General features: G+C 34.2%; 1 protein-coding gene across 2 annotated transcripts; it reads left to right on the top strand.

Annotated features, from left to right (window-relative positions):
• The first annotated feature begins 264 nt into the window (after positions 1–264).
• Positions 265–27,162, top strand: LOC111044087 (proteasome subunit beta type-3). 2 transcript variants are annotated; one of them, XM_039436390.1, is made up of 5 exons: positions 265–446; positions 8,291–8,407; positions 9,991–10,166; positions 20,085–20,357; positions 27,038–27,162. In XM_039436390.1, the coding sequence occupies exons 1-5, from the start codon at positions 444–446 to the stop codon at positions 27,084–27,086; spliced, it is 618 nt and encodes a 205-aa protein (XP_039292324.1). In that variant the 5' UTR covers positions 265–443; the 3' UTR covers positions 27,087–27,162. The 2 variants fall into 2 exon arrangements, with proteins under 2 accessions (XP_039292324.1, XP_022184843.1); XM_022329151.2 differs by lacking the exon at positions 265–446 and adding an exon at positions 6,591–6,780.
• Positions 27,163–27,982: the final 820 nt, after the last annotated feature.

Genomic DNA, 27,982 nt, shown 5'->3' with positions numbered 1-27,982 from the left:
TAAATCAGATATATTTAATAATCTTGAAAATAATAATTATTATTATTTTGCCTTCAAATTAGAAAGCCCGCGTTATAAGATAGTCGTTAGATCTATCAAGTCGCTCGTGAAAAAATTATTTTCAATATACGAGACTTACTTCACAGAATATGAAATAATTATATGAAATTAATTATCTCTAAAATAAATTTGTGATTACAATGTCTCATGAATTAATAATATCGATTCCTATACAATTAATTCCTTGTGTTGATGAGCTCGCTTAAGTTATCAAGCTAGCATTGACCGTGTTTCAGCAACTTTGTGTTTAGTTGTATTTTGTGTCATTCTGCATTGGAAGTTTTTAAATATTTCAACATTTATTTTCTTATTCAAATCTAAATTTTCATAAAATATCAAATATAATAAATTCAAATTTTAAGAGTGAAGATTAGTTGAGAAAGATGGTAAGAATTTATTTTTCAAAGTTTGGGTAGTAGTAGTATATTTTGAGGTTAAACAAATTGCCTTAATCCCGGTTTAATGTCTAAATTAATAGTATTTTATTCACGAAAACAATATTCTCCCAAAGCTTTCTTAAACATGTAGTGTTCAGTGTTTTATATTCCCATTGATGAAATCACTGGTGAATGAATCAATAAGAAATGATTCTGACAATTAGGCTACTTGCAACATCAATTCTTGCATTTATGTTGCCGTTTGCTTTGCTTTGTAATTTATAAAATAATTTTTAAGTAGCCTATTGTACGGGTAGTTTTATTTAAATACATAATGTCATCCAACAAGCACATAATGATAGATCATTATTTCAATAAAATTAATTATTACAAATATAATCATTATTATTTTATTATGTTGAGACAATGCACTTTAATATTATAGATAAATGAAAAAATGCATGTCATTCAATTGAGCTCTGATGCAATGATGCAGTGACAGATTTTACACTTGTGACTTATTATGATTTTGATCATTCATCATTAAATATAGTTTTCAGATTATTCTATTCATTGTAGTTTAAAATTTCTTTATTCCCGGTTTAATGAGTGACTATTCTATTCACTCAAACAGTTATCCCAAATCCTTCATGATTTTACAATTTCTTTTATATTAACTTAATTTCGACAACTATCATATTGTCATCTCTCAACTAATTTTACTTATTAAATTTTTCATGATTTCTTATCATAACCGAAAATCGGTGCAAGACAACAAAATCAGAATAGATTCGACTTGATACCTGCACATTTAGTTGATTTGTTCCAACCCTGCAAGTATCCATCAACTGCATCTATCCACTTTTATCAAAAAAGTTACGGCACAGTGTTTTATAGATGTTTTGTTTTCTTATTTGAAGAATGCAAAATTTCTTATTGAAAGAATTTGTAGTTCTTTAAAAATAGTGCGGAATGCTCCATGCGGGCTTTGAAAGAGATTATTCGCACAATTAAAAATAAAGATGATATTATTAAACAATATATTTCCAGCTTAAAATAGATTATCCTCTAGCCTAGTTATTGAGTTAAATCACCGTGTTTATTGTCTACTAATAACCTAAGTTTGCGCACTCTGTTATAAAAATGAGTATGGTGAGAGAGTATGTTTGCTTATGCGGGCCTCCACAGAAAACAAAACTTAAAGACATTCATCATTATATATATATGCTGTTACAACATATAGGCCCATGCTGCATGCAATATTACAGGTACCGTATCAATTGAATTAGCCTAGATAGAAAAAGTACCATCCATAATATTGTGAGTTATGGTTAATGAATAAATGATCTTTATTACCTTGTAAGCTATAAGTAGCAATTGGTTCGTCAGAAAAACAAGCACACAAAACATATATATCAACAACAGGAGAATTTGATAAAGCTTATTAAATTAATGAGAAAATTAAGTCTTAGGTGCAAAAAACACAATTTCACATGAAGAAAAACAGTATCCCATAAAGTTCATGTATAAAATTCTTTGATGGTAACATCCGGAATATTGAAAAACTGCCATTGGAAAAATATAAAATAGGTACTATTTTTCTGGTTGACCATTGCTACCAAACTCATTTAAACTACAATAGTAATGTATTTGAAAAACTTATTCATGCTCTATTGATCGATATATTGCGTGATGCCAGGTATATCAATGTGAATAGTATAAATTAAAACAGGAGACACACAACATAGATAGATTAAAAACACTGAAAAACTTACATTATAATCGGAAATTTTTAAGGAACTGTGTCCCCTTTCTCAACCGAGCAGAGAGTGTAATGTAAGTTTTTCAGTGTTTTTAATCTATCTATGTCGTGTGTCACCTGTTTTAATTTATATTATAAAACTTTAAAGTGTTTTCTGTTATGTGCTATGAATGTAAGTATATACTTATAGTATTTATATCTAATGTAAATAGTTTATTGAGGCCCAGTTCACTTCTAATTTATTCAAAGTCCAAACTATGTCTTATCATTGATGATTAACTTCACATTATCTCCAAAATGAATATGCTGAAAGATTATGTTTCTTTTTTCAGGTACCATTTACAAACAAAATATTGAAGAGAATGTGCTCAAAGGAAATGCATATGAATTCTTTTTTGTTGACCAGGATGGAACAATTCTTTGGAACCTATACTTAGAATAAGTTAGTTAGGTAAGATAAAATTCCACTCATTTTTTAAACTTTATATAGGCGATGTCATTTTATACAGTTTCCCATTTTTTAAAAAGGTTTATCCACTTCAATGTTTTATTATCGATTTGATGGTAGATATTCAAATAGTAAGATTTAACTATGGTACGTGACTAAAATAATAGAAAAACTGACTGAATTTTGAAATCATTAATAGCTTACAGGAAATCTTAATATTTCGAAACTACCTGAAACCACATGAGATCAAGATGGACAGTTGAGAAGAGTGCTTAAAAAACAATGTATTCACTTATCATTCAGGGAATAGAGTTATTCATAATATTTGGGATTCCTTCCATAAAGAAATAATTTATGTAACATTATCTAATAATGTGATAACATTACATCAATAATTTGATGTTAAAATTGTTTTTAAAACACTCTTCTCAACTGTCCATCTTGATCTTGAGTGGATGATGACTTTATAAATGACCATACATTAGAACTATGAATAGATGACTTCAAAAATTCACCCAGCAAGTGCTGGTAGAAAACACTGAATAATAGCTTTTAATGACAGTCATTCCACCTTTTAAAATTTATGATTAAATTCATGGATGAAATACCCACATTGTTCTGAGAGAGATTTATGTATTTGCAGTTTGGTATTCATTTTCAAATCACTTAGTTCTACTTATAATGTTGTAGATAATCATCATTTCAGATTAAGCAATTAATTTATTGATTATTTCCATTTGTTTCATTAAACTTGTTTCTCTAAATGTAGAACTAAAAATTACTTTATGCAGTACATTTTGGAAGAGTTAAGTAAACCAAACGGTCGAGAAGTAGGCCTACTGACCACAGAAATAAATAAATAATTGTTCATGGTATCCAAAAATATATTGTTCACCAACAAGTTCTTTTGACCTAGGGGCACACTGATTAATCCCAATTCCTGCATGGAGATTTATTTATTCAATCATTCAGAATTACACAACTAACAGATTGATGCTAATAATAATTCAACTGAATGTTGGTTTATTGGAATTTCTCATATAATATTACTTTGTCATTATTGGGGGTTCCTTCCCAAGAAATATAATTAAAAACTTATACAGATTACAATCAATTTCAGAATTCACTTTGCAAAGTTTTTTTTTATAATGAATAATAAATTATCTATAACTTTTTGATTTCAGGCCTAGTGATGTACCAGCCAGAAGTAGAGGATGACAAAGAAAATCAACTATGGATAATATTCCATGGATATGATTCATGTATGATGTAGTAGCCTACAGAAGAAAGAGATGGACTAATCTAATAAATATATTCATTTTTTCAGTACATCTTGATGTGTTTATTTCATGTTATTTATAATATCTTCTTTTTCTGATCGCTCCTGCTAACTGCTTCAATTCAGGTAGTTTTGAAGAACAGCAAGTGACATGAAATTAATAAAATATGTTTTAATTGTTTATACTTGAGGGATTTTTAAAACTATATTTAACCCAAAAGCATCGAACTCTTATTAACAACTTTATTGGTTCTGTATGTCTTCTGCTTTTTTGGAACTAATAAAATTATTTAACATTGCTGACTGGCAAATGCTATAGGTAACACGTAGTTAAATAATAGACTTGAATTGGATATAAAATAGGGTATCACAATTATTATGTATTGTATTAAGAATTAAGTAATAGTACTTATTTACTGCATTGAAGGGGTAATAATTCTTTGAATATGAAAAATAACTTAAGCAAAAGTTGAAAATATGATGTTCCAAGCCACATCAAATATAATCACTTTCAATTCTACCTTCTAGGCTATATTTCCAAGGTTTTGATTAAAATTGATAAGCTTTTAGAACATTATAGTGAATAAGGAGTTTGAAAGGCTACTCTAATTCTAATTAATACCCTAATAAAGTATTAATTTTAATAGGGCAACTTTAATGGTTAATTGTAGAAAATAACTAGTAGGCCTACCCTAAAATATTCAAAATAAGCATGACCAGTTTCTAATTATGTCATTGTCAAGAGAGTCCTTATTGAAAATGTCGAAACTAATCATGTTTCATTTTGGAATATCACAAGGGTACTAGTTACCTTCTATAATTAATAAATATTCATCCATTTTAAAATAGGCTATGTGTTATTTAAAGTACCATAACAGAACTCGTTTATTAAAGCAAGATATAGTTATCTCAACAATAATTATTAGAATTAGTTCGCCTGTTTGAATACACTTTGTACATGTCATATGTGTTAATCTATAATAATAATAATTTCCAATATTCGTATAGCTTTTACTGGTGAGGAGTCCCTAATTGAACATTGCCTGAGAAGGCATATTGATTTAGGCAGTCAATTGGCCTCACGATTCTTATACATGATTGTATATCAGCCGGGACCGTACCCATCCAATGATCAAAAAGGGGACTGCTAAAATAAAATTGCCTAAAAAACGTTTACAATATTGATATCCCTTGGTGTAATATATCCCATAGATTCCAAAAATGCCAAAATTAAAGCACTTATTTATTATTTATTTATTGATTTTTTTTCGATAGAGCTTCAATAGGCCTTTGAAGTTGAATACGGTACTCATAGTAGGTAGGCCTACCTATAAACGATGTGATTCAAAGAACATGCATTGACTCTGAAGGCAATTGATTCTAGTTAATAAAATAATTATAATAATAACTTATTAATAATAGAATGCTTCTAGTTAATAAAATAATATCTTATTAATAATGAAATACAATCAGTTACTTCAAATAATTTACCCTTACAAATTTCAAGCATAGGAAATGAAAAGTTAACTCTTAGATTGACATGCCTATAAAGCATAGAATTTTGCATAATTATTGAAGTAACTAATAATTGTGGAAAAGTTATCTGAGTTTTAAAAAGCAATTAATTCACTTTATTGAATTAAATCTCCAATAATCATTTCAGAATTACCTTTTGGACAACCCAAAAAGTTCATTACCCATAACACATAAAGCAAAATTCATGTCAAAGAACTAGTTCTTTGAATGTTACTGTTTCTGCCCGCCTGGGTGCGCTGCAATCGATTCTGCTTCTGCCCGTTACGAAAACACAGCTTAAGAAATCTTTTGGCAATATTTTAACTCTAAGGGTTGTTTTTAAGGGTTTAAAGTTCGTCTTTTAGCATGTATATTCTTCTTCTCCCAATCTCTTAATTATAATTGAAATTTCCATATCATATGTTACTATAGAACTTTAATCTAGATAGAGTACCTCTTCGAAACAGTTGTTAACTTCCATATCATATGTTACTATAGAACTTTAATCTAGATAGAGTACCTCTTCGAAACAGTTGTTAACTGGCAACTAAATTAATAATTTTGTCAGGTTGGCATTAAGTTGAGTTGACTTTGTTAGGTTGGCACCAAGTTGAAGATTTAAATGCATTTATCGCGGAAAAATTGATTGGGCACTGCTACTTCAATCCTGGGAATATTATATTACTAGCCGTCAGGCTCGCTCCGCTCGCCATATCCGTTTAGCCAGACGTTTAGTCTGGACCCCCGACTGGATTGTTCTAACATATGATAAAAATGCTCAAATGAAAAATGCAGGCGAGCGAAGCGAGCCTGCTGATCTTATTCTTGGACGAACCAGTCGGGGGTCCAGGGGGCGGAGCCCCCTGGCTAGACGGATATGGCGAGCGAAGCGAGCCTGACGGCTAGTATTTAATAATCTTGAAAATGTAATTATTATTATTTTGCCTTCAAATTAGAAAGCCCGCGTTATAAGATGGTCGTTAGATCTATCAAGTCGCTCGTGAAAAAAATTATTTTCAATATACAAGACTTACTTCACAGAATATGAAATAATTATATAAAATTAATTATCTCTAGAATAAATTTGTGATTACAATGTCTCATGAATTAATAATATCGATTCTTATTCAATTGATTCCTTGCGTTGATGAGCTCGCTTAAGTTATCAAGCTAGCATTGACCGTGTTTCAGCAACTTTGTGTTTAGTTGTTTTTGTGTCATTCTGCATTGGAAGTTTTTAAATATTCAACATTTATTTTCTTATTCAAATCTAAATTTTCATAAAATATCAAATATAATAAGTTCAAATTTTAAGAGTGAAGATTAGTTGAGAAAGATGGTAAGAATTTATTTTTCAAAGTTTGGGTAGTAGTAGTATATTTTGAGGTTAAACAAATTGCCTTAATCACGGTTTAATGACTTAATTAATAGTATTTTATTCACGAAAACAATATTCTCCCAAAGCTTTCTTAAACATGTAGTGTTCAGTGTTTTAAAATTCCCATTGATGAAATCACTGGTGAATGAATCAATAAGAAAATAATGATTCTGACAATTAGGCTACTTGCAACATCAATTCTTGCATTTATGTTGCCGTTTGCTTTGCTTTGTAAATTATAAAATAATTTTTAAGTAGCCTATTGTACGGGTAGTTTTTTTAAAATACATAATGTCATCTAACAAGCACATAATGATAGATCATTATTTCAATAAAATTAATTATTACAAATATAATCATTATTATTTTATTATGTTGAGACAATGCACTATAATATTATAGATAAATGAAAAAATGCATGTCATTCAATTGAGCTCTGATGCAATGATGCAGTGACAGATTTTACACTTGTGACTTATTATGATTTTGATCATTCACCATTAAATATAGTTTTCAGATTATTCTATTCATTGTAAAGTTAAAAATTTCTTTATTCCCGGTTTAATGAGTGACTATTCTATTGACTCAAACAGTTATCCCAAATCCTTCATGATTTTACAATTTCTTTTATATTAACTTAATTTCGACAACTATCATATTGTCATCTCTCAACTAATTTTACTTATTAAATCTTTCATGATTTCTTATCATAACCGAAAATCGGTGCAAGATAGACAACAAAATCTGAATAGATTCGACTTGATACCTGCACATTTAGTTGATTTGTTCCAACCCTGCAAGTATCCATCAACTGCATCTATCCACTTTTATCAAAAAAGTTACGGCACAGTGTTTTATAGATGTTTTGTTTTCTTATTTGAAGAATGCAAAATTTCTTATTGAAAGAATTTGTAGTTCTTTAAAAATAGTGCGGAATGCTCCATGCGGGCTTTGAAAGAGATTATTCGCACAATTAAAAATAAAGATGATATTATTAAACAATATATTTCCAGCTTAAAATAGATTATCCTCTAGCCTAGTTATTGAGTTAAATCACCGTGTTTATTGTCTACTAATCTGTTAACCTAAGTTTGCGCACTCTGTTATAAAAATGAGTATGGTGAGAGAGTATGTTTGCTTATGCGGGCCTCCGCTGCATGCAACATTACAGGTACCGTATCAATTGATTTAGCCTAGATAGAAAAAGTACCATCCATAATATTGTGAGTTATGGTTAAGTTAGTTGAAATCAATGTCAGCCGACTAGACAAATTACACAATACAAATTATTAAAAATAAGACATTGAAAAATATAAAAATCTCCATTAGCCACTAAATTGAATTAATGTGCTTCAGATTTGATTTGATTTAGCTTGCAGCCTCAAACTTATAATTTATATTTTTACTGTTATAGTTTGAAGATTGTTAGAAATTCATGATTGGTAATACTCTGATATTTTTCATGTTTCAGTCTATCCTTTCTTATAATGGAGGTGCATTAGTTGCCATGACTGGCAAAGACTGTGTTGCTATTGCTTCTGATAAAAGGTTTGGAGTTCAATTGCAGACTTTGACCACGAATTGTCAGGTAAACAAGTTATTAATTATGTTAATGTAGCAAATGTATGAATACTTTTAATTGAATCCATTCTGATCACTTTAGTGACCAATAAATACAAGTAAGTTATAGTGCATTTAGGCCATGTCACAATGCATTATTATTTTAACTATAGAATCAAAGTAATTAAAATTGGATACAATAAAACAACAATGGTGGTATATCAAAGAATTTCACTATTAATAAATTCTTCAACCAAATATAAAGGGGGTTTTCAATACAATTTGTATGCTCTTTTTAATTTGTGAAGTAACATCTTTCTTGTTTTCAATGGCTTATTATAACAACAATACTAATGATACACAACACATTTTAAGGCTGTTAATTAGTCTGATGGTAGAAGTTACAATCTTATCGTTACCTCTTGTATTGTAACCAGGACATTCATTATGTTTCATGTAACGTTCTTTCAATACGAATCAAGTTGTAATATAAAAAATAACAATGAAGGTGAAATAATGATATCGTATCAAATTGTATGAAGTTTAGTTTACGTGAGTCTTGTTGGGGGAGGCCCTGGATTGCTCTTATTGCCATTTTGTGCCAAATAAAACTCTCTTGCACGTTGAACAGTTATCCCTCATTCTAATTCGTGTAAGAAGGTAAGCTACCCTTGCTAGTTTTTTAAGTAGATTATTTACATGTTATTTATTTTAAATGTAGATCATTTACTAAGCTTAGGCCTACTGTCAAGGACTACACCCAGCAATCTAACCGGTTTAGTATTCTCCATATTTAAGTTATGTCCCAATGAAAACATTATCCTTTCAGTTTTTCTCTCATTAATTTTGAGCTTATTTGATAAATACCATGATTTAGCATGGTTGAAAGAGCAAGGAAGTTTATTACTCAGGTCAACGTAAAGTTTATGCCATTGTAAAAATGTATAAGACATTTTAAAACTGAAATAAGGGCCCAGAACCTACCACAATACAGCTAATATAACAATGAAAGGAAAACTCGAAATAGTAAAATAATATATTCGATTAAAGACAATTTAATACTCTACAAACTTACGATAAGCATTCATTTCCACGATGACATGTTGGAGAGTTATAAGCCCTGAAATAGCAAAAATTAGATTAAAACATGTTATTTTAACAATTTCACACATTCAAGAGCAAATATCTCGGAAACTGTTGGAAATATCAAGCAAATTGTAGATAATTAATCAACATTCATTGGATAGTTACATGTCGTCTGAAAGCATTTTTCCCAAAATATAAGCGTGTGAACAAAAAGTTGCATCTAACACAAGAGGAAGGGATGGGTACTTTTGATATGCTCACCTCCCAACGGTTGCAACAAAGCTGCTAAGTCAAAAATCGTGTTTAAAACTTTCCCTCCGAATTCCTTTGTAAATTGGTCCAAGGTCTAAACTTGAAATATGGGTTGGGCATAATATACTATACTGCTAGATTTATGTTCGAGTTTTGAGTAGGCTGAGGAGAAAGTATAAATTTCAAAATCTACACAGTAATTCTTCTTATTACTGATTACTTAGGAATTTTCCCAACATGAGTGATTAATTCATCCGTACTTCTCATTTACAGAAAATATTCGAAATGGGACCTCATCTCTACTTGGGAATGGTCGGATTGGCGACTGACGTAAAAACTGTTCAGTCCAAGTTGAAGTTCAGGCAGAATCTATATGAACTCAGAGAAGGTCGTATAATGAGCCCAGAAATATTTACGAATATGATGTCAAATATGTTATATGAAAGAAGGTAAGCTGCTGGTATATTAATTGAATATGTGGGCATTGATAGCTAGTATTCCGAACATGACCTTATTTCTTTGGATATAAATTATTCAAATGCTTCATTGATTCGAGCTTTATTGGATGTATTGAACAGTACATTTTTCCCATTATTTCTTTCCAATATAACTTGATTCTCAAGAGAACATCATACCTTTCAGCAGAGAGGACATGTATATAGCCACTTCACAAGGAGGAGGAATGACATCAACTTGCCTCAGGCCAGACTGACTCGATCTCATAATAGCTTCCATGTCCGTGCACTTAAGATTTACAACAGGATGCCGGTGTATTTCCGTGAACAGGAGGAAAACATCTTCAAGAAGGCACTTCGTGAGAAGCTTGTGAGTCTGGCTCTCTACTCCCTGGATGAAGAGTCAATCCAATGTTTTCTGAGATTTATTACTGGCCTCCCATCTTGATTTCAGTCTAGTTATCAAGTTTTAAGTTTTATATTTTTTATGAGGCAATCTATCCAGCAAGTGCTGGTCATGGATGGAGACTACTGAATTACTGAATTGATTATTGAAACGCGCTCTTTTCCATTTCCTAATAGAATTGTCATTTTTGAGATATTATGCTTTTATTCCCTCACTAAAGCATGGTTTTTCATTAGTAGAGTTTTCATTAGTAGAGTTAGTGGTAGAGTTAGTGGTAGAGTTCCCTGGGCAAGTACTATTTATCTTGTGAACTCTCCCAATGAAAACGTTCATGGTAGAGAGTAGAGTACTAGTTTTTAGTAGAGTAAAGTGGGATAGCACCGTGGGATAGTACTCTACAACTTGCCTTCCCCCACTACCAAAGAGGCAAGATAACCTCTCTCCCTCACCCCTCCTTCATCCTTCCCGTTTATCTTTCCACCCACCACTTCAAGAAGCGTTGTCGAGAAGTCAACATCGTTTTTCGTTCCGTTCCGTGGCGTTCGAGCTGAACGCAATTACCTCGTTTCGTTTCGTGATATATGTGCAATATCATATAGGCCTACGCATAAAGACAGGATATCGTCAGCAGTAACTTCTACACACGAGATACAGTCCACTTCCTCGCCAGTTCCAAGGTTAGTGCAAATTAAAGACTTACTTTTGGGGTTGTCGACGTTTTCGTGAATTAAATCTTAACTGTACCCCAATCCATAGGTTTGGGGACAGGACGGGATTACCACATGGTCCACCAGGCCTGGGATATGTTCTATTTCCAAGAGATTTATTTTTCAATTTAAATTTCAATTCGTTAATAGTAGAGTTACTTGTTGATACATGCACTGATATCCATGTTAAATCCAGTTACAAAGTTCCTTTCCAAATCTCCTTGTTTATCTAATCAGTTACTTAGTTACAATGGCAAGCCCACAAGCCTTGCTTACTATTCGTGTGAAGAAGAAAGAAACTTTGTTTAGCCGTGTTCAACAAGCTTATGACTTGTTGAAGGACATCAATGATCCTAAAATTCAATCTCAATTTTTGATAAGAAGCATATCTATTGAAAATACTGTGAAAGAATATTCTGCACTCTTAGATGAAATCAATGAATTATCTATTCAAGTTGAACCTACTAAAGAACCTGAATATCAATCACTTACCGTTATTGATAATTTATCCTGTGCAATAATAAATGCTCGTGATAAATTGAATCAAATGAAAAATGAGAAACCGAAGGAGAAAAGTGAACCCTCACCTTCAACCTCTCATTCTCCCCGTTTGAACATGATATTACCTCCAACTGAAATAAAACCGTTTGATGGCTCTGATATTTCAGACTGGCCTAGATTCAAAAATATCTTTTCATCATTGATTGTGGATGATAAATATTATTCTCCTGTTCATAAATCTCATATTTTGCATAATTTGTTGAAAGGCGAAGCAGCCAGAGTAGTGAAATCTTTTCAGATAAGTAGTGATTTTGATTTGGCATGGAAAACTCTATGCAAGCGTTATGAAAGTGATAGGGTGCTAGCTAACTACTACGTAAATGAGATTTTGAAAACTAGTTCAATCCCATTTAAACCTTCGTTACAATCGCTTCAAGATTTTCTTGTTAAAGTAGGTGATAGTATTACCACTCTGAAATCGTTGAAAGTTCCTGATTTGGCTGATTATATCTTGTACTCATTAGCTATTCGTCAATTAGACAAAATATCACGTGAATCGTTTGAGCTCGAGGTAGCTGATAAGAGCTTTCCTTCTTGTCAACAGTTGATTGATTTCGTGAATAAGAGAGTTAGATCTTATCAATTATCTGCATCTGATGTGCCGTCTGTTAATGAACAAAAATCTATCGAAAAGCCGAAAAATAAGTCTTTTCAGAAAAAGGTTGTCTTATCTACTCAGGCTGATAACAGCGTTCGAAATAAAAGCAGCTCAGTTACTTGTGAATTGAATGATAGTGCTGAAACAAAATGCTCATTTTGCAACTCAACGAATCATTCGTTATTCAAATGTCCTGCTTTCTTGAAAAGAGATCCAAAAGCTAGGAATGAATTTATTAAATCATTGAGAGTCTGTTTCAATTGTTTCTCCAAATTTCACGCTGTAAACCAATGCAAGTCTAAATCGTTGTGTTATTGTGGTCGTATGCATAATAAATTACTTCATTATCCTCGTAGTAGTGATAATAGCCGTTCGAATTCTCCTGTTCGTTATCAGAAGTCTACTGATAACATCTCTAAAGTTGCTTTGAAATCGAAATCCGTTGATTCGATCACTCAAACTGATAGCACTATGAATGTTGTTGAGAATTCAAATTCTTCTAAGCATTGTGGTATCACTGATAATGTTATTGATAAGTCATCAATTGTTAGTTTAATTCCTAAAACGAGTGTTGTTCTAGGTACTGCTCAAGCAGTTATTAAAAATTCATCTGGTTCGTTTATTGGTGTTCGTTTAATGATTGATTCTGGTAGTACTGCTAATTTCATCACAAAAGATCTTGTTATGAAACTTGGTTTATCTGTTCATGATTGTCATCAAAATTTCTCTGGTTTGAATTCCTCGAGTGTAGGGAATTCTTCTGGTGTTGTGAAATGTTTGTTGAAACCTAAGGGCTCAAATCACCCTCGTCTAGAAGCTGAGGCTTACGTGATTGATAAAATAGTTGGTTCATTGCCCCCTATTTATCTCAGTTCGAAAGTGCAAAATGAGTTGAAAAAATTCAACCTTGCTGATCCTGTGTTCTATGAACAACGTTCCGTTGATCTTCTATTGGGATGTCAGTTATTCAACAAAATATTACGTCATCATAGTCAAGTCTCATCTAGTGAAGAGTGTTCGTTTTGCGTGATTCCTACCGTGTTTGGTGACATTATTTTGGGTGAATTTCCAAATCATTCCGGTCTTCTTAATCAGTCATTGACTGCATTAATGACGTGTCCCACCTCTGAGAACTCGTTGAATAATTTGGTTCATAAGTTTTGGGAAAGTGAAGAAATTCCTAATCATAAATTTCCTAGTCCCGATGATGAGTTTTGTGAGAAACATTTTGCTGAAACTCACACGCGTGATACTGAAGGAAGATATGTTGTTCGTCTCCCTTTCAAAGTTGACACTAATCAACTCAAGTTTCATGAATCTCATGATGTTGCTTTAAATCGTTTTCTGTCGTTGGAGCGTCGTATGCTGCGTGATGCTCGTTTGAAATCTGATTGCGTATCATTTATGGAAGAGTATCTTCTTTTGGATCATATGGAAGTTGCTAAAAAACCAGGTAAATATTTTATTCCTTATTTTTGTGTATTCAATCCGTCATCACCTACAACAAAGGTTCGTGTTGTATTTGATGGGTCTGCTAAAAAGAGTCACATTTCGTTGAATCAAGTTCTTCATTCAGGTCCAAAATTGTTAAATGACATATGTGATGTGTTAACTAGATTCAGACTTCACTCATTCGTATTCACGTGTGATGTTACGAAAATGTATCGTGCTATCCTCGTTGATGAAGAAGATCGTTCTTTCCTTCACATATTGTTTCGTAAAGATCCTTCCGATGATATTGTCGTTTATGAGCTCAAAACAATCACATATGGTTTGAAACCGTCTGGTTTTCTTGCTCAACGTGCTCTCATTCAACTGGCGAAAGATGAAGGAGATAAATTTCCGTTGGCAGCAGCAGCTATTCGTGATGATATATATCACGACGATTTTCTCACAGGTGCTAATTCGTTGGAAGAAATCTGTGAAATAAAATCACAACTTTGTAATCTTCTAAACTGTGCTCATATCAAGTTGAATAAATGGAGCAGTAATTCTCCTGAGTTCTTGGATTTGATTCGTTCTGAAAACACTCAAGTACCACTTCATATCAGTGATGAGCCTAATTCAAATGTGAAAGTTCTTGGCATAATGTGGAACCCAACTACTGATTGTTTTCATATTAAAGTCTCCGTTCCAGAGTTTCAAAAGAAAAACTCTAAGCGCACTGTTCTGTCCGTTATCGCGCGTCTGTATGACCCTCTCGGTTTTATAGCTCCAGTAATATTCAAAATGAAATGTTTTTTACAAGAGCTGTGGAAGTTGGACATCGATTGGGATACGCCGATTCCTGTTGACTACAACGAATGCTGGAACGAGCTGATGAGAGAGCTTCCTGCTCTAAGTTCAATTTCAATTCCTCGATGCGTTTATGGTGATGCTTTTTCTTGTCAAATACTTGGGTTTTCCGACGCATCGCAGAAAGGAATCTGTGCTTGTATCTTCTTGAGAGTTGTGTCGTCAGAATCTACGGTGAAATGCTTCCTGTTGAAAGCTAAAACTAAAGTTGCGTCGTTGAAAACTCTGTCTATTCCTCGATTAGAGCTTCAAGCTGCGTTGTTGCTTTCGCGATTGTATGTTTCAGTCCTTCCTTCACTGGAAAAAATCAATCTTCAATCTACGTTTCTGTTCAGTGATTCAACTATTGTTTTATCTTGGTTGCATATACCTCCTTACAAGTTGCAAACGTTTGTTGCAAATCGTGTTGTGAGAATATTAGAGTTGACTAATATTTCTGATTGGAATCACATTGCTACTGATTTCAATATTGCCGACGTTGGATCAAGAGGCATTTCTCCCCAAAACTTGTGCAATTCGCAAGATTGGTTCAATGCTCCAACGTGGTGTTCTAATTCGTTGTCATGTTGGCCGTTGTCATCTATGACTTACCCTGCTACTGAAATTCTGCCTGATGTGAAACAAAATAAAGGTGTTGTTTTGAATATCACTGAAGAGACTGCTGTTATTCAGATAACACGTTTCTCCTCATACATGAGATTGTTACGTTCCTGTGCTTATGTTTTACGTTTCGTGAATAACTGTAAAGCATCAATTAGTGGTGTCTGTCGTAAATCAGGCGCACTTAGTGTTCAAGAGTTGAAATGTGCACAAATTTATTGTGTTAAAATTGTTCAAAAGTGTCATTTCAATCGTGAACTCGACCTATTGAAAGAGGGTAAACCTTGTGATAAGAGTTTCCAAAAATTGTCTGTATTCTTGGATTGTGATGGTGTGATTCGTGTTGGTGGCAGATTGGTAAATAGTGCTTTAGGATATGAAGCCAAGCATCCTTGTTTGATACATAAAGATAGTCATTTTACTAAACTCCTCATTGAGTATTATCATATTTCTCATCTTCATGCTGGACCAAGAATAGTGCGTGCTCTTATTCAGCGTTATTTTTGGATTGTTGGAGCACACAGTGTTATCAGAAATGTGATTTTCAATTGTACTCGTTGCCGTTTATTCAATGCAACTCCTGTTGCTCCCGTCATGGGTGATCTTCCCAGCTCTCGTGTTGTTCCCAGTGCTCCCTTTCTGAAGGCTGCGGTCGATCTAGCTGGTCCTTTCACTGTCAAAGAGAGTATTCGGCCCAAAGCTCGTACGTACAAGGCATACTTTGCACTGTTTGTCTGTCTGGCAACAAAAGCTTGTCACATTGAGGTGCTTACAAGTCTTTCATCCGAAGAGTTTATTAACACTCTCCATCGTTTTGTTTCTAGGCGTGGATTGCCTAAAGAAATATTCTGTGATCAAGGGACGAATTTCAAAGGTGCTGCGCGACAATTGAAGGAAATTGTTGAATTTCTCAGATCATCAGAAAATCAATCCAACGTCTGTGATGCGATGTCATCTAAAAGCATCCAATTTCGTTTTAATATTCCACATGCTCCTTTCATGAATGGAATCTGTGAGTCTAATATTAAAAATGTGAAATTCCATTTGTTTCGTGAAGTGGGAAATTCGGTCCTAACTATTGTTGAGCTTTCCACTCTGTTGGTGAAAATTGAGGCGATACTCAATTCGAGACCGTTGTATGCGCTCTCTTCATCTCCTGATGACTACGAGGCGCTGACTCCCGGACATTTCCTTGTTCATCGCCCTCTGTTGGCGGTTCCTGAAATTGACGTGAGTGATGTCAACGAGCACAGACTGTCTCGTTGGGAAAAGGTTAATCGCTTCACTCAGAGATTGTGGAAGAGGTGGGAGAGTGAATACCTCCACACTCTTCAACAGAAGAATAAGTGGTTTGAGAGTAAAGTGGGATAGCACCGTGGGATAGTACTCTACAACTTGCCTTCCCCCACTACCGCTTCTCACTCTACTCTACTAAACTCACTCCACTACTATGCTAAAGAAAACAATCTCGAGCTAGTAGAGTAGAGTCTAGCTAGAGTAGAGTAGAGTAGAGTAGAGTAGTGTATTGACATTTAAGGTTAGTTCTGTTCACTAGACAACACACTTTACCTACTATTCTCAATTATAGTGAAAACAGTTACTCGACCAAGTAAGTAGAGTAGAGTTAGTATGCCAGATAGTAGTATAATTGAGAAAAGTGTGTTGTCTAGTGAACAGAACTAACCTTAAAATGTCAATACTCTACTCTACTAGCTTGAGATTGTTTTCAATAGCACAGTACTGGTAGAGTACAGTGAGCAGCGGTGGTGGGGGAAGGCTAGTGGTAGAGTACCATATCACGGTGCTGTCCCACTACACTATACTAGAAACTAGTACTCTACCATGACTCTACTCTACCATGAACGTTATTATTGGGAGATTTGACAAGATAGTTAGTACTAGCCCAGGGAACTCTACCACTAACTCTACTAATGAAAACCAGACTTCACTGTTATCAGCACTATCTTCTTTTAAACTGCAGATCTCAGTATTTCATTCATTTAATTGAGTTAGGTTCATTTTTAAATTGAAGTATGTTATTCAACTACATTATTATCTGTGCCAAAACGATATAATTCCCAGTGATGCAGTTCACTAAGACACAAGTGTCTGTTAAGCAGTTTCAACAAGTAATACCTTGAAACCAAATCTTTTATTCTAGTGCCACTTATAAATACATTTTATGCTATTTAGGCCCGTTTGACGGTGATTAAATAAGGCTTAAATGTCGCAAGAATCAACCAGAGTAGCGGAAGTCATACTTAATTAGTTCTTACCACAGTTAAAATATAACAGACTTGAGTGCAACCGGATCTCAGTTTTTAAATTGGATCTAAGCTGTTTCAAGTTAGAGAAATTGTAGATATAAATATAATTGTCAGCTATAGTGGATGACACATTATTAGTTCTGTAGAATGAATGAACTGTAAAACTTCAAAATTATTAATTTGAATAATGTTTTAAAAATATGTCTAACCAATCTCTTTTAGTAAGTAATCTCTTTATTAATTTTATTCTTGATCATCGATCTCTTATAATTATTTACCTACTGCAAATTGTATTTTATTACGCGTTTTACTGTTATTAAGATTAATAAAGTTTTAGCCATTGAAGTTTCATGTTTTATACCTACTCTTGTAGTAGATTTTTTGAATGTTCTTTCATTTGACGTTATTCAGTACAATTAAACTACTTTTGACGCTTATAGACTGATTTTCGCTGTTCTGGAATTATCAGAAGACTTTTTACATTATGAATCAATAAATGAGTGGATAATAAATTAGTTGATTGAATGAAAAAGACTAAGAAATTGTCAAAAAACCACAGATTTATTGATACTTAGAAAGACCGGTTTCGGTTATTACAGCATTGTCAATCTCTGATAAACTGATCAATAAACTATCAATAAATCTGTGGTTTTTTGACAATTTCTTAGTCTTTTTCATTCAATATGAATAATTACCACAATATCAACTTCTCAACTACGCAAAAAGTAAAAGAAATCAGTTAATTACAGTATTATGTAGTTTTTATTGGGAAAACTGAACGGTGTTAGCCTAGCCGTAACACCGTAAGACAGATCACATGACAGGGGGGCGCGACAGTCGAGACCGACGACATTCGAGACCTACGACCGTAGAGGACTGTTTTACAGTCCTCTATGGTCGCTGGTCTCGACTGTCGGGCCTGTACAAAAATTAGAGACTCGCTTGCAGCAGGCGACAGTTGAGGACACATCCTACTGCGATTCCAGACAAAATACATTTTATAATGATTATAACTTCTGATTTGTTGAAAACTAAATAATGGAAACTTCCTTCATAAAAAAAGCATATGAACTTTGAAGGTAGATAGTGCTTATCCTTGAAGGATTTTCAGAACGATCATCTTTGTGAAGAATTACAGCTTAATCAGTCAAGTATTTCAAGCGTGATGAGCTCACATACAAACAGACAGAAAGACAGACACCATCTCGTCTTATAGATGGATAGAAGATAGATAAATATTTAGATTTGTCAATGAAGGAGGCATAATGCAGTAGTAATGGATTCCCATTACTTAAAAATATGTTTAGGGACCATCATCCAAGTACTGGAATGTATATGACTTGACCACCTTTGTTGACGAAACTCAATTGGAGGAGTCCTCTTTTTCAGGAGTCCTCTGCCGTCGCAGGTCTCGACTGTCGGGGCTGTACAAAAATTAGAGTGGCCTCAACTGTCGCCTAACGCAGGCGACATTTAAGGCCACTTTTTCAGAAGTCCTCTGCCGTCGCAGGTCTCGACTGTCGGGGCTGTACAAAAATTAAAGTGGCCTCAACTGTCGCCTAACGCAGGCGACATTTGAGGCCACTTTTTCAGGAGTCCTCTACCGTCGCTGGCCTCGAATGTCTCCGGTCTCTACCGTCGCTGGTCTCGACTGTCGCAGGACTCTTCTGTCGTTTGCCTCGTTTGACATCGACCCCATGACAGACTTGTGTATAATGCACCATTCTAGGCCATTGTCATCCGTGATGGGATCGGAACGCTGCCTGACAGGTGAGGCCCCGGCTTCCCTCCCCCTTTCCAAACCGTGAAAGCCCCGCCACACTTATTATGCAGCTTTCCTATTTGAGATCACAGATGACAACGGCCTTGAATGGTGCATGCCATACATGTTGGTCATAATATGATCTGTCCCACAACCACCCCTCCACCCAACACAAATATCGGACATGGCAAGGATCGGAACGCTGCATGATAAGTGGGGTTTATAGAAGTTTATAGGCCTAATAAATGAGAAGCATAATAGAAAACTTTATAAACTAAGTGCCGGTTGCACAAAAGCCAGTTAAATTTTAACCGTTATTAATTCCACGAGAACCAATCAGAAAAGCGTTCTTTTGATAAAGCCTTCTCTGATTAATTCTCGTGAAATTAATCACGATTAAAATTTAACCGGCTCTCGTGCAGCCGGTACTACTTAGTTCACTGGAAACTTCGAAACTTTATCATTGATATTTATTTCCTTTTTGGCGTTTTTGACGAATAAAATTTAACCGGCTTTCTTGCAACCGGCACTTAGTTTTATAAACTTTTCTATTATTATTTACTGATAGTCTACTGGAAACTTTGAAATTTTAACATTGATATTCATTTCCTTTTTGGTGTGTATAACATTAAAAATGTTTAAATTATTAATTGAAAAAGACATTGTTGATTATTTTTATTGGTCACCATATATGAGACTTGATGTGACGATTGCAGATTCGGGCCGTTCTTCATTGAGCCAATTGTTGCTGGTTTGGAGCCGAAAACGTTTAGTCCGTACATTTCGACAATGGACGTGCTGGGCTCGACGAGCGTGTGCAAGGACTTTGCCGTGCAGGGCACATGCACCAATCAGCTGTTCGGCATGTGCGAGTCGCTGTGGCAGCCCGACCTTGAGCCGGACGCACTCTTCGAGGTCATATCGCAGGCGCTCGTCAATGCCATCGACCGTGATGCGTCCTCCGGTTGGGGCGCTGTTGTCCATGTCATGTCAGTAGCACTCTATCTTACCAATCATTTCATTAATTCAATAATAATTTCTTTACTCTGTATAAAATAAGTCGACACAAAATATATGTGTTGCCAAATTTCAATCTTATCATGCAAGCTCATATGACTCATATATTTTTTCAGTCGATGTTGAGTTGTCAGTTTGAATATATCCAGTCTTGCATGAGAAGATTGAAATTTGGCACAATTTGGCAACACGTATGTTCACTTCAAGTCTCAACTTATTTTATACAAACTATAATCAACTTGTGAATAGTCAAATAAATCAAGTCATGCATATGAGTTTGTCACAAAATTTTTTTAAATTGTCTATTACAGTAGAACCTCCATAATTCGTAGTGGAAAGGATCAAGCGTTTATTACAAATTATAGAGACTATGGTTGAGGATAAGGAAGAGGTGGAGGAGGAGGAGGAGGATATTTACACTTGATATCTTCCCATTTCATAGTGTATTTGAAAAAAATCCAGAAAACACGAATTATAGAGGGCTGTCACAGACAAAACTAAAATTTTTAGAGGTCGAAGATTAGCCAGAGCTCGTTTTACTACGAATTATGGAGAAGACCGAAATACATTGCTTTACTACGAATTATAGAGGGGTTTTTCAAGGGACCGAATTATAGAGGTCCGAAATGTCGAAGTTCTACTGTACAAGTAACCAGGAACACTATATTCAGCAAAACCTTGCGCACATCGGTGCGAATAGAGTGCGGGACGGCAACGGGATTTGCATCATTTTAGGCCGTGGTAAAATGGTTGTAATTGACAGTCGTTCCGTGTCCATCACACGTTTTGCACCTGGGTGCGCTAGGCTTGAGTAGTAAAAATATTGTTTAAGCTATAAAACTTTCTTTTCAGTACTAGTCTATTCAACATAGCCAAATCACTTTAATTCCTTTATACCGTTATATTCATTTTTTGGAAACAATGAACTGATATTGGACTGATATTTCAATTGGACTGATATTTTAAGAACAAGAAGTTTATCATTCAACTATTACAGTTATTTCTTAGATAAAATTTCTAGACTCAATGCTCTGCCGTGGTGTCACTTCTAATGATTACTAATTATACCCTAAACGCCCAGGTTTTTCAATTTTTTTTTTTTTTACTTTTTCTCACATGGGTCGTTAATACAGTTCTTAGAAACAACTCCTGAAATATTTTATTTTTTATTAACTTACTAGCTTACCCGGCGAACTTCGTACCGCCAAAAAGTCAATGTATCTCATGTCACACTTGACTTTATTTGGTGAATCATGAAATTTATCTGACAATAAATACACGTCCTATGTGTTTAGTCATGCAGCATTTATTATCATTATAAATCACTTTATCAAATGAAACAAAATTTGAAAATTTTCATTTCAAAATCCAAATTTCTAATACAAATAATGTTGTAAGAGCTGCAAGAGATTTTGCTTTGTTATTGAGTGTGTACTTCGTTCCTACAAGTATGAGTAATGAATAAATAAGGTGTAAGGTATAAGGTATAGGTATGAGTTGATGGTAACCCCCTAATATAAATGCTTATAATATTCATAGAATTAGAGTAATTCAGCCAGGATTTTTTTTCTTAGCGTTTTTGATTCTTCGTTAACAATAATCAATTGCATAGAGTTATAATATTCATTACAATAGAGATATAATATTCATTACAATAGAGATATAAATGAACTTACCTGTGCATGTCAGCCATAACCTCAACGTTGATTTTCAAAGGTATACTGATGAACACTGGAGTAAGTAAATGCCACCTAATGACTAGAACACAATCTTCCCCTTCCATTAGAAATGATCACAGTGTTACCTTAACAATGCTAGAAAAATATCCCAATGTTCCCATGTTTTCTGTTACCATATGGTAACACGGTGCATTTATGGGTTAACCCTTAGTGATGATGATCATTAATGACAAAATGATGATCACTGATAATTGAGAAAATAAATTATCATAGACAAATCAATACCAATTTGATATAAGTTTGTTTGAAATGTTGTTAATTATTTCTGATGAGTTTACAGTTGTTTGAATTAATGAATGAATGAATGAATAATTAGCATTTATTTTTACATTTCCAATTAAACTAAAAAAATATTCACAGTTATAAATGCAAGCTGTAAACCCTTGGTCAACGACCATCAGGTGAGGTTTGTCTTGATTAAATTTTATACAAAATGATATCTTCTTGTTTTGCAAATACTTTTTCTTTTTAATTAAGTGTTCATTCAACTGTTAAGTTGAGTGTTGACAACTCACTATCCACTGAACTCTGAGTTTGATTATTGTATGTATTTCCATGCACTAACACCGTAAGTGTGTTAGAATTGACCGTAAGCACCTTCAGCCATTCATCTCCGTTTAGGTAGTCCTTCAGTTCTACCCGTGACAATGCTGCCCTGCCAAAGTGTTGCTATCTGAACTCGGCGAGTATGGAACATGTTCCAATGAAATGCGTGATATCATAGAGAAACAATAGCGTTAGTAGATATCCCATGGTATAGGGCGTTTATGTCGCAACTTTTACTGTTATCTCAAGTCGATTACTATCGATTATTGTAGATTTCTACTGTTTTGGCCGGGTGAACGGCACGGTATGAGAGATTATCAGCGTCACACAGCTTCAAGGGAAAGATCTACGTGGACTATCGGCTTGAGATAACAGTAAAAGTTGCGATATAAACGCCCTATACCATGGGATATCTATTTAAGCTATTGTTTCTCTATGGTGATATCCTATTCCTATCTACTGCATAATGAGCAGAGCTTGACCCCATTGAATGAGTTCATATTGTGTCGGATCAATTCATTTCTTGTCTTGAAAAACCACTTGATGTTTTAAAAGCTAACATTTTCAGAAATGTAATCATTCCAATGATGGATCTCTCGAGCAATGGTGTACCGCTGGCTCATGGCGACCTGCTGCATCTGTTGATCTTGTAGTTTATTTCCAATCCTGTCAATTGTCTCATTGATGTTCAATCTACCTGCTGCTATCTCCTCTCATGAAATGCCAAACAAGTCATCCTTCAGTCGTCATATAGAAATTAGTCTTCTTTGAATCATCGATTTCAGCAGTACTCACAGATATCTTCTCTTCACAAACTGAAGGTGTAGCCTGATTGTATGCAGGAAATTCGGACCAGCTCTAGTCTCCAAAAACAAAGGATAATTTGAGCTTTATGATGGGAGTCAAAAGCCATTCTTAAGAAATAAACGCTGTATACTCTCAACCACATCATAGAATCTCTCTGAATAAAAATACAAATTGAAATCCAAGTACCCTTTTTAAATTATTCAGTCACGTCATGTTTCGGCTATAATGCCATTATTGGCATTGGAAAATAAATAAAATGACTATTGCAAGATAACTAAGCTTCTTATTTTTGATCATATATTCATATGATTTTATAAACTAAGACTGTAAATTTTGATATAAATTTGCACGATTCTATCAAAAAATGGGGTTATAGAATTGCAATAGTATTTATTTAATGACATTTTTTATTTTCACTTGACAATGGCATTATAAATAGTCGAAACATGTCGTGACTAAATAATTTAAAAAGGGTAATTTTTATTTATATTCAAAAGTAGCCCTAAAGAAAAAAAGACAATCTCCCTACACCTTTGCTGTATAAGAAATTACTGAAATTTCTATTGCATCGAAGATTTTTAGCTTGGATTAAAATTGTACTGCAAGAAGGATAGTTTTGGAAAAACTTGAAGCCATTTTTTCTGAGAGTGATTTTTCTTTAAAATGTGATGCCAATGACAGCTTTGTTCACAATCTTACTCCCAGATACTTGTACGATTTGACAACCTCAATTGGCCTCTCCACTTCTCATGCCTTCCACCATTTCTGAAGATAACAATTTTTTACTTATCCAGGTTAATTAGCAAGTTCCACTTTCTGCAATACTCCTCTAGTACTATTATCATTCTACTTATTCTGTATATCTGACACCAATATCATCAGCATAGGCAAGTATTCTAATGCACACATTATTCAACCTTATGCCTCCTTTCATGTTGTCTTCTATGTCATTCAGGAAGATGTAAAACAGAATTGGTCCAAGTAAACAGCCTTGCTTGACACCTGCCTTTGTGAAGAATCTATCAGGCAGATCTCAGAACTCCATATCCTTGCTGATGAGTTGCTGTATATCATCTTAATAATCTTCAACATCTTTGTTGATAAACCAATTTCTGAGTTTGAAGAATAACGCCTGCCTGTCAACACTATCAAACGCGGCAGAAAAATCCACAAACAAGGGATAGACCTTTTGTCTTTCAACTGCTAGCTGAATAATGGCCATCTAACTGAAGATGTTATCTGCCGGTGCGTAGTTATCTCTGAAACCTGCCTTGATCATTCAGGATACTGGTATTATGGATCCACATCTTCAGTCTCTCCAAGATGAGTCCTGTGAACATTTTTGCTTCCATACTATTGAATGATATTCTTCTAAAATGTGAAGCATTTTTGAAGATTTGGAGAACACAATTGATGTCTGGAAGTTCTAAGGAACCTGAGAGAAGTTGTAGAAGCCATTGAAAACGTCCAAAAATCTGTTCATGAATACAACTAAATCATTCTTGTAAAATTTGTAGGGGATTCTATCCTCACCTGGGGCGTGTCATCCTTCACATAAATAATCATCTTATCCAGTTCCTCCTTTCGAAACTGCGCGTCTAGAAAGTAATCATGCACATATAGTTCAGGATTATAGTTCTTCAAACCAGAGTTGGTTACCAAATTGGTCTGTAGTTTCTTCTTGAATCTGAGATCAAGATCCTTCCTCCTATGAATTCTTTCTGCGACTACTGTTTTTAGGGAAACAACGCCCAAGAATCTGGCACTATACTATAGAGGAAGGTAGGAATAGCAGCAGCCATCGAGGTCACAGGATTCATATACATAGGGCTCAGGATGCAAAACTCTATCAATCATCACTATTGGATAACAACAAAGACTTGAGTTGTTAAACCTAATCTTCCAATGAAATACTTGCTCCCGCCATATGCTTCAGTTGCCTAATTAGTTTCCAGAAATCTCACTGTCTGAAAACTATCTGCACATTCCTTCCAGTAAAGCCCTGCACACACACATCGATTTTTGTTCGTACGATATTTTGCCGTCCTTATGAATTCTATCTGATTAATCGGAACTTGACAAACATCATCTGTTTAATCCAATAGCATTTATAAGGACGGCAAAATATCGTACGAAAAAAATCGATGTGTGTGTAGCTACCCTTAGGCCGGTTGCAGAAGAACCACAATCGCATGTGGGATGTTGGAGCTACTATTTTCCTTCTGTGGTAGGCACCACACACGCAGCGCATATGGAATGCATTGGCAGGCATGGCATTGGCACTGATACTTCCACGTGGCGTTGCGCGCTGTGGTAGCGTTTTTTCCTTGCGATTGTGGTACCACTGGTTTGAGCACCACGCTTACCCTAGCTTCTGTACCACAATCGCAGTCGCTGTGATAGTGTTCCCTCGAATTTTACCTCAAATTTGTAGGTTATATTAGATAGCTTGGTAAATAATTACTCGGTAAATTGTAATTGGTACTTTATTGTGTAATTCATAATGTCAGAATTTGACATGGATCGATTTATTGTTGAAATTGAATCAAGACCTACATTGTGGAGCTTTGAAACTCACTTTAAAAATTGAAAAACTATTTTAAATTGTCAAACTGCACTTTTATAAACACAAAGTTTATAATAATAATTTTTACAGGCAAAATTAATAAATATGTTACAATTCATACTTAGTAGGTAGATACAGTATAAAATCATTCTATCAATTCCTTAGAATAATTCGATAGGGAGATCAAATTTAAAGATAAATCAAACAAACCAATTTAATTCATTCATTCAAATATTACACTATTGGCATCGCCCAGCAAAGGAAAAATCCTGTTCGCTGAGTGAGAGCAAAACAAAATCAATCTACCATGGAACTAAAAAGAAACCAAAGGAGTTAATAGTGGAAAAATAAATTACAATATTTTTTATGCCAAAGAAAAAGTTTTCAACGATCCAGTCTATGACTTCCGCTCCCATCCTTCGCCTGCCCACAGGGAAAAAATATTAATTCTGTTACCAGTGATGAGATTTATTAGTTGGGTGCTAAAATAACTCAATTTTCTGCGTACTATTGTCTAAGTGGAGTTTACATCAATTATGGAAAGATTCCACAATATATTGTTTCTACAAATGTTATCACTATGAAAACACTATAATGAAATCACCTAAACGTAACCTACAACCTGATAGATTGCATAACATTACTGTTGCACTAATGAGCGTTTTCTCAAATGTTGTGTGAAAGACTCTGCGTTAGTCGTATTGTTCTGTGGTATGTCGGTCCCACATCCCACATGCGATTGTGGTTCGTCTGCAACCACCCTTAGCCTTCTTCTTTTCTTCAACGATTCTTCTGTATTCCAGTTGCTTCCATCACATCATTATTATTCATGAGGTTTTTATTATTGAGATTTGGAATTATTTTCATAAGTTCGTAATTAGTTACTGAAGCAACGTTAAAAAACCATCATACGTTCAATTTTGTCATGTTCAATGATTAGGATTACCATATCTACTGCTTTATTTTATTACAAAATATTTTTGTTTTGTTACAGAGAAAAGGATAAAGTCACAATCAAACATTTGAAGACCAGAATGGACTAAGTATTTTTGGTATTATTCTTTATAATTTAATTTTTCTTTGTATTTTATAAAGCCTTATAAACTATTTTGAGTTTCATTGAATTTATTTCACTCAAAACTACCCTATTAAAAATTACGAATGATGTATATTATAGATTATTAAACGTGGTATGGAAGGATCAGAACTGGTGGTTTTTGATACAGTGGCCAGCGATATATTTGATCATTTAGTTAATATAAGAAACATATGAAACATAAAAATCTGACAGATCAAAATTTTCTGCTCATTGTTGAATATATGAGTAGATGTTACTATATTAGTCCAGTCAAGGAAAGGTTATAGAGGGAAAAGTTGGGAAGACATTTTTTGACCCCTCAGTTCTGTTTAGGGTAGTAAGGAGATAAACATATCAAAAGTCCCCACCGCTACCCCTTGTGCTAAGGGAGTGGGGGTGGTTTAAAGGTACCATTTTTTGGTCTCTCGCATAAAACTCGAAAACTATGTATCGTAAGGACTTGACTGTCATATAACAAATTAAAGCTTACATAATTCCTACAATATTTTATTTTACAACTTTTTTATATCTCCACTAGTTTTCGAGATATCCGCTCTTGAAGGTGTGACATTTAAAAAAAAAACACGTTTGCCACCAAATTGTTTCTATTTTTGCTTTTATAACGTTTTACAAATCGACGGGAAAAATCCATGCTGATTATCAGCTTATAGAGCATTAAATTCTCTTCAATTTGATGTATAATTTCACACTTTTACGAATTTCCCTACACCTTTTGCAGCAGCTTTAGTGTTGAATGTGAAATCTCCATTTTTGCAACAATAGACCAATTGACAAAGGAATTTGGAGGAAATGGTTTAAACAAAATTTTTGACTTTGCAGCTTTGTTCAGACTAGTTAGGA

Source organism: Nilaparvata lugens, chromosome 1 (assembly GCF_014356525.2).
Source record: "Nilaparvata lugens isolate BPH chromosome 1, ASM1435652v1, whole genome shotgun sequence".
Classification (NCBI taxonomy): Eukaryota; Metazoa; Arthropoda; class Insecta; order Hemiptera; family Delphacidae; genus Nilaparvata; species Nilaparvata lugens.
The sequence above is the reverse complement of the archived record's forward strand: the minus strand, read 5'-3'. Positions and strand labels throughout refer to the sequence as shown.

Excerpts from the sequence above, each read along its gene's own strand:
- LOC111044087 (XM_039436390.1), top strand. Across the intron at positions 8,408-9,990 it reads CTTTGACCACGAATTGTCAG|AAAATATTCGAAATGGGACC; the intron begins GTAAACAAGTTA and ends TCTCATTTACAG. Across the intron at positions 10,167-20,084 it reads AATATGTTATATGAAAGAAG|ATTCGGGCCGTTCTTCATTG; the intron begins GTAAGCTGCTGG and ends TGACGATTGCAG.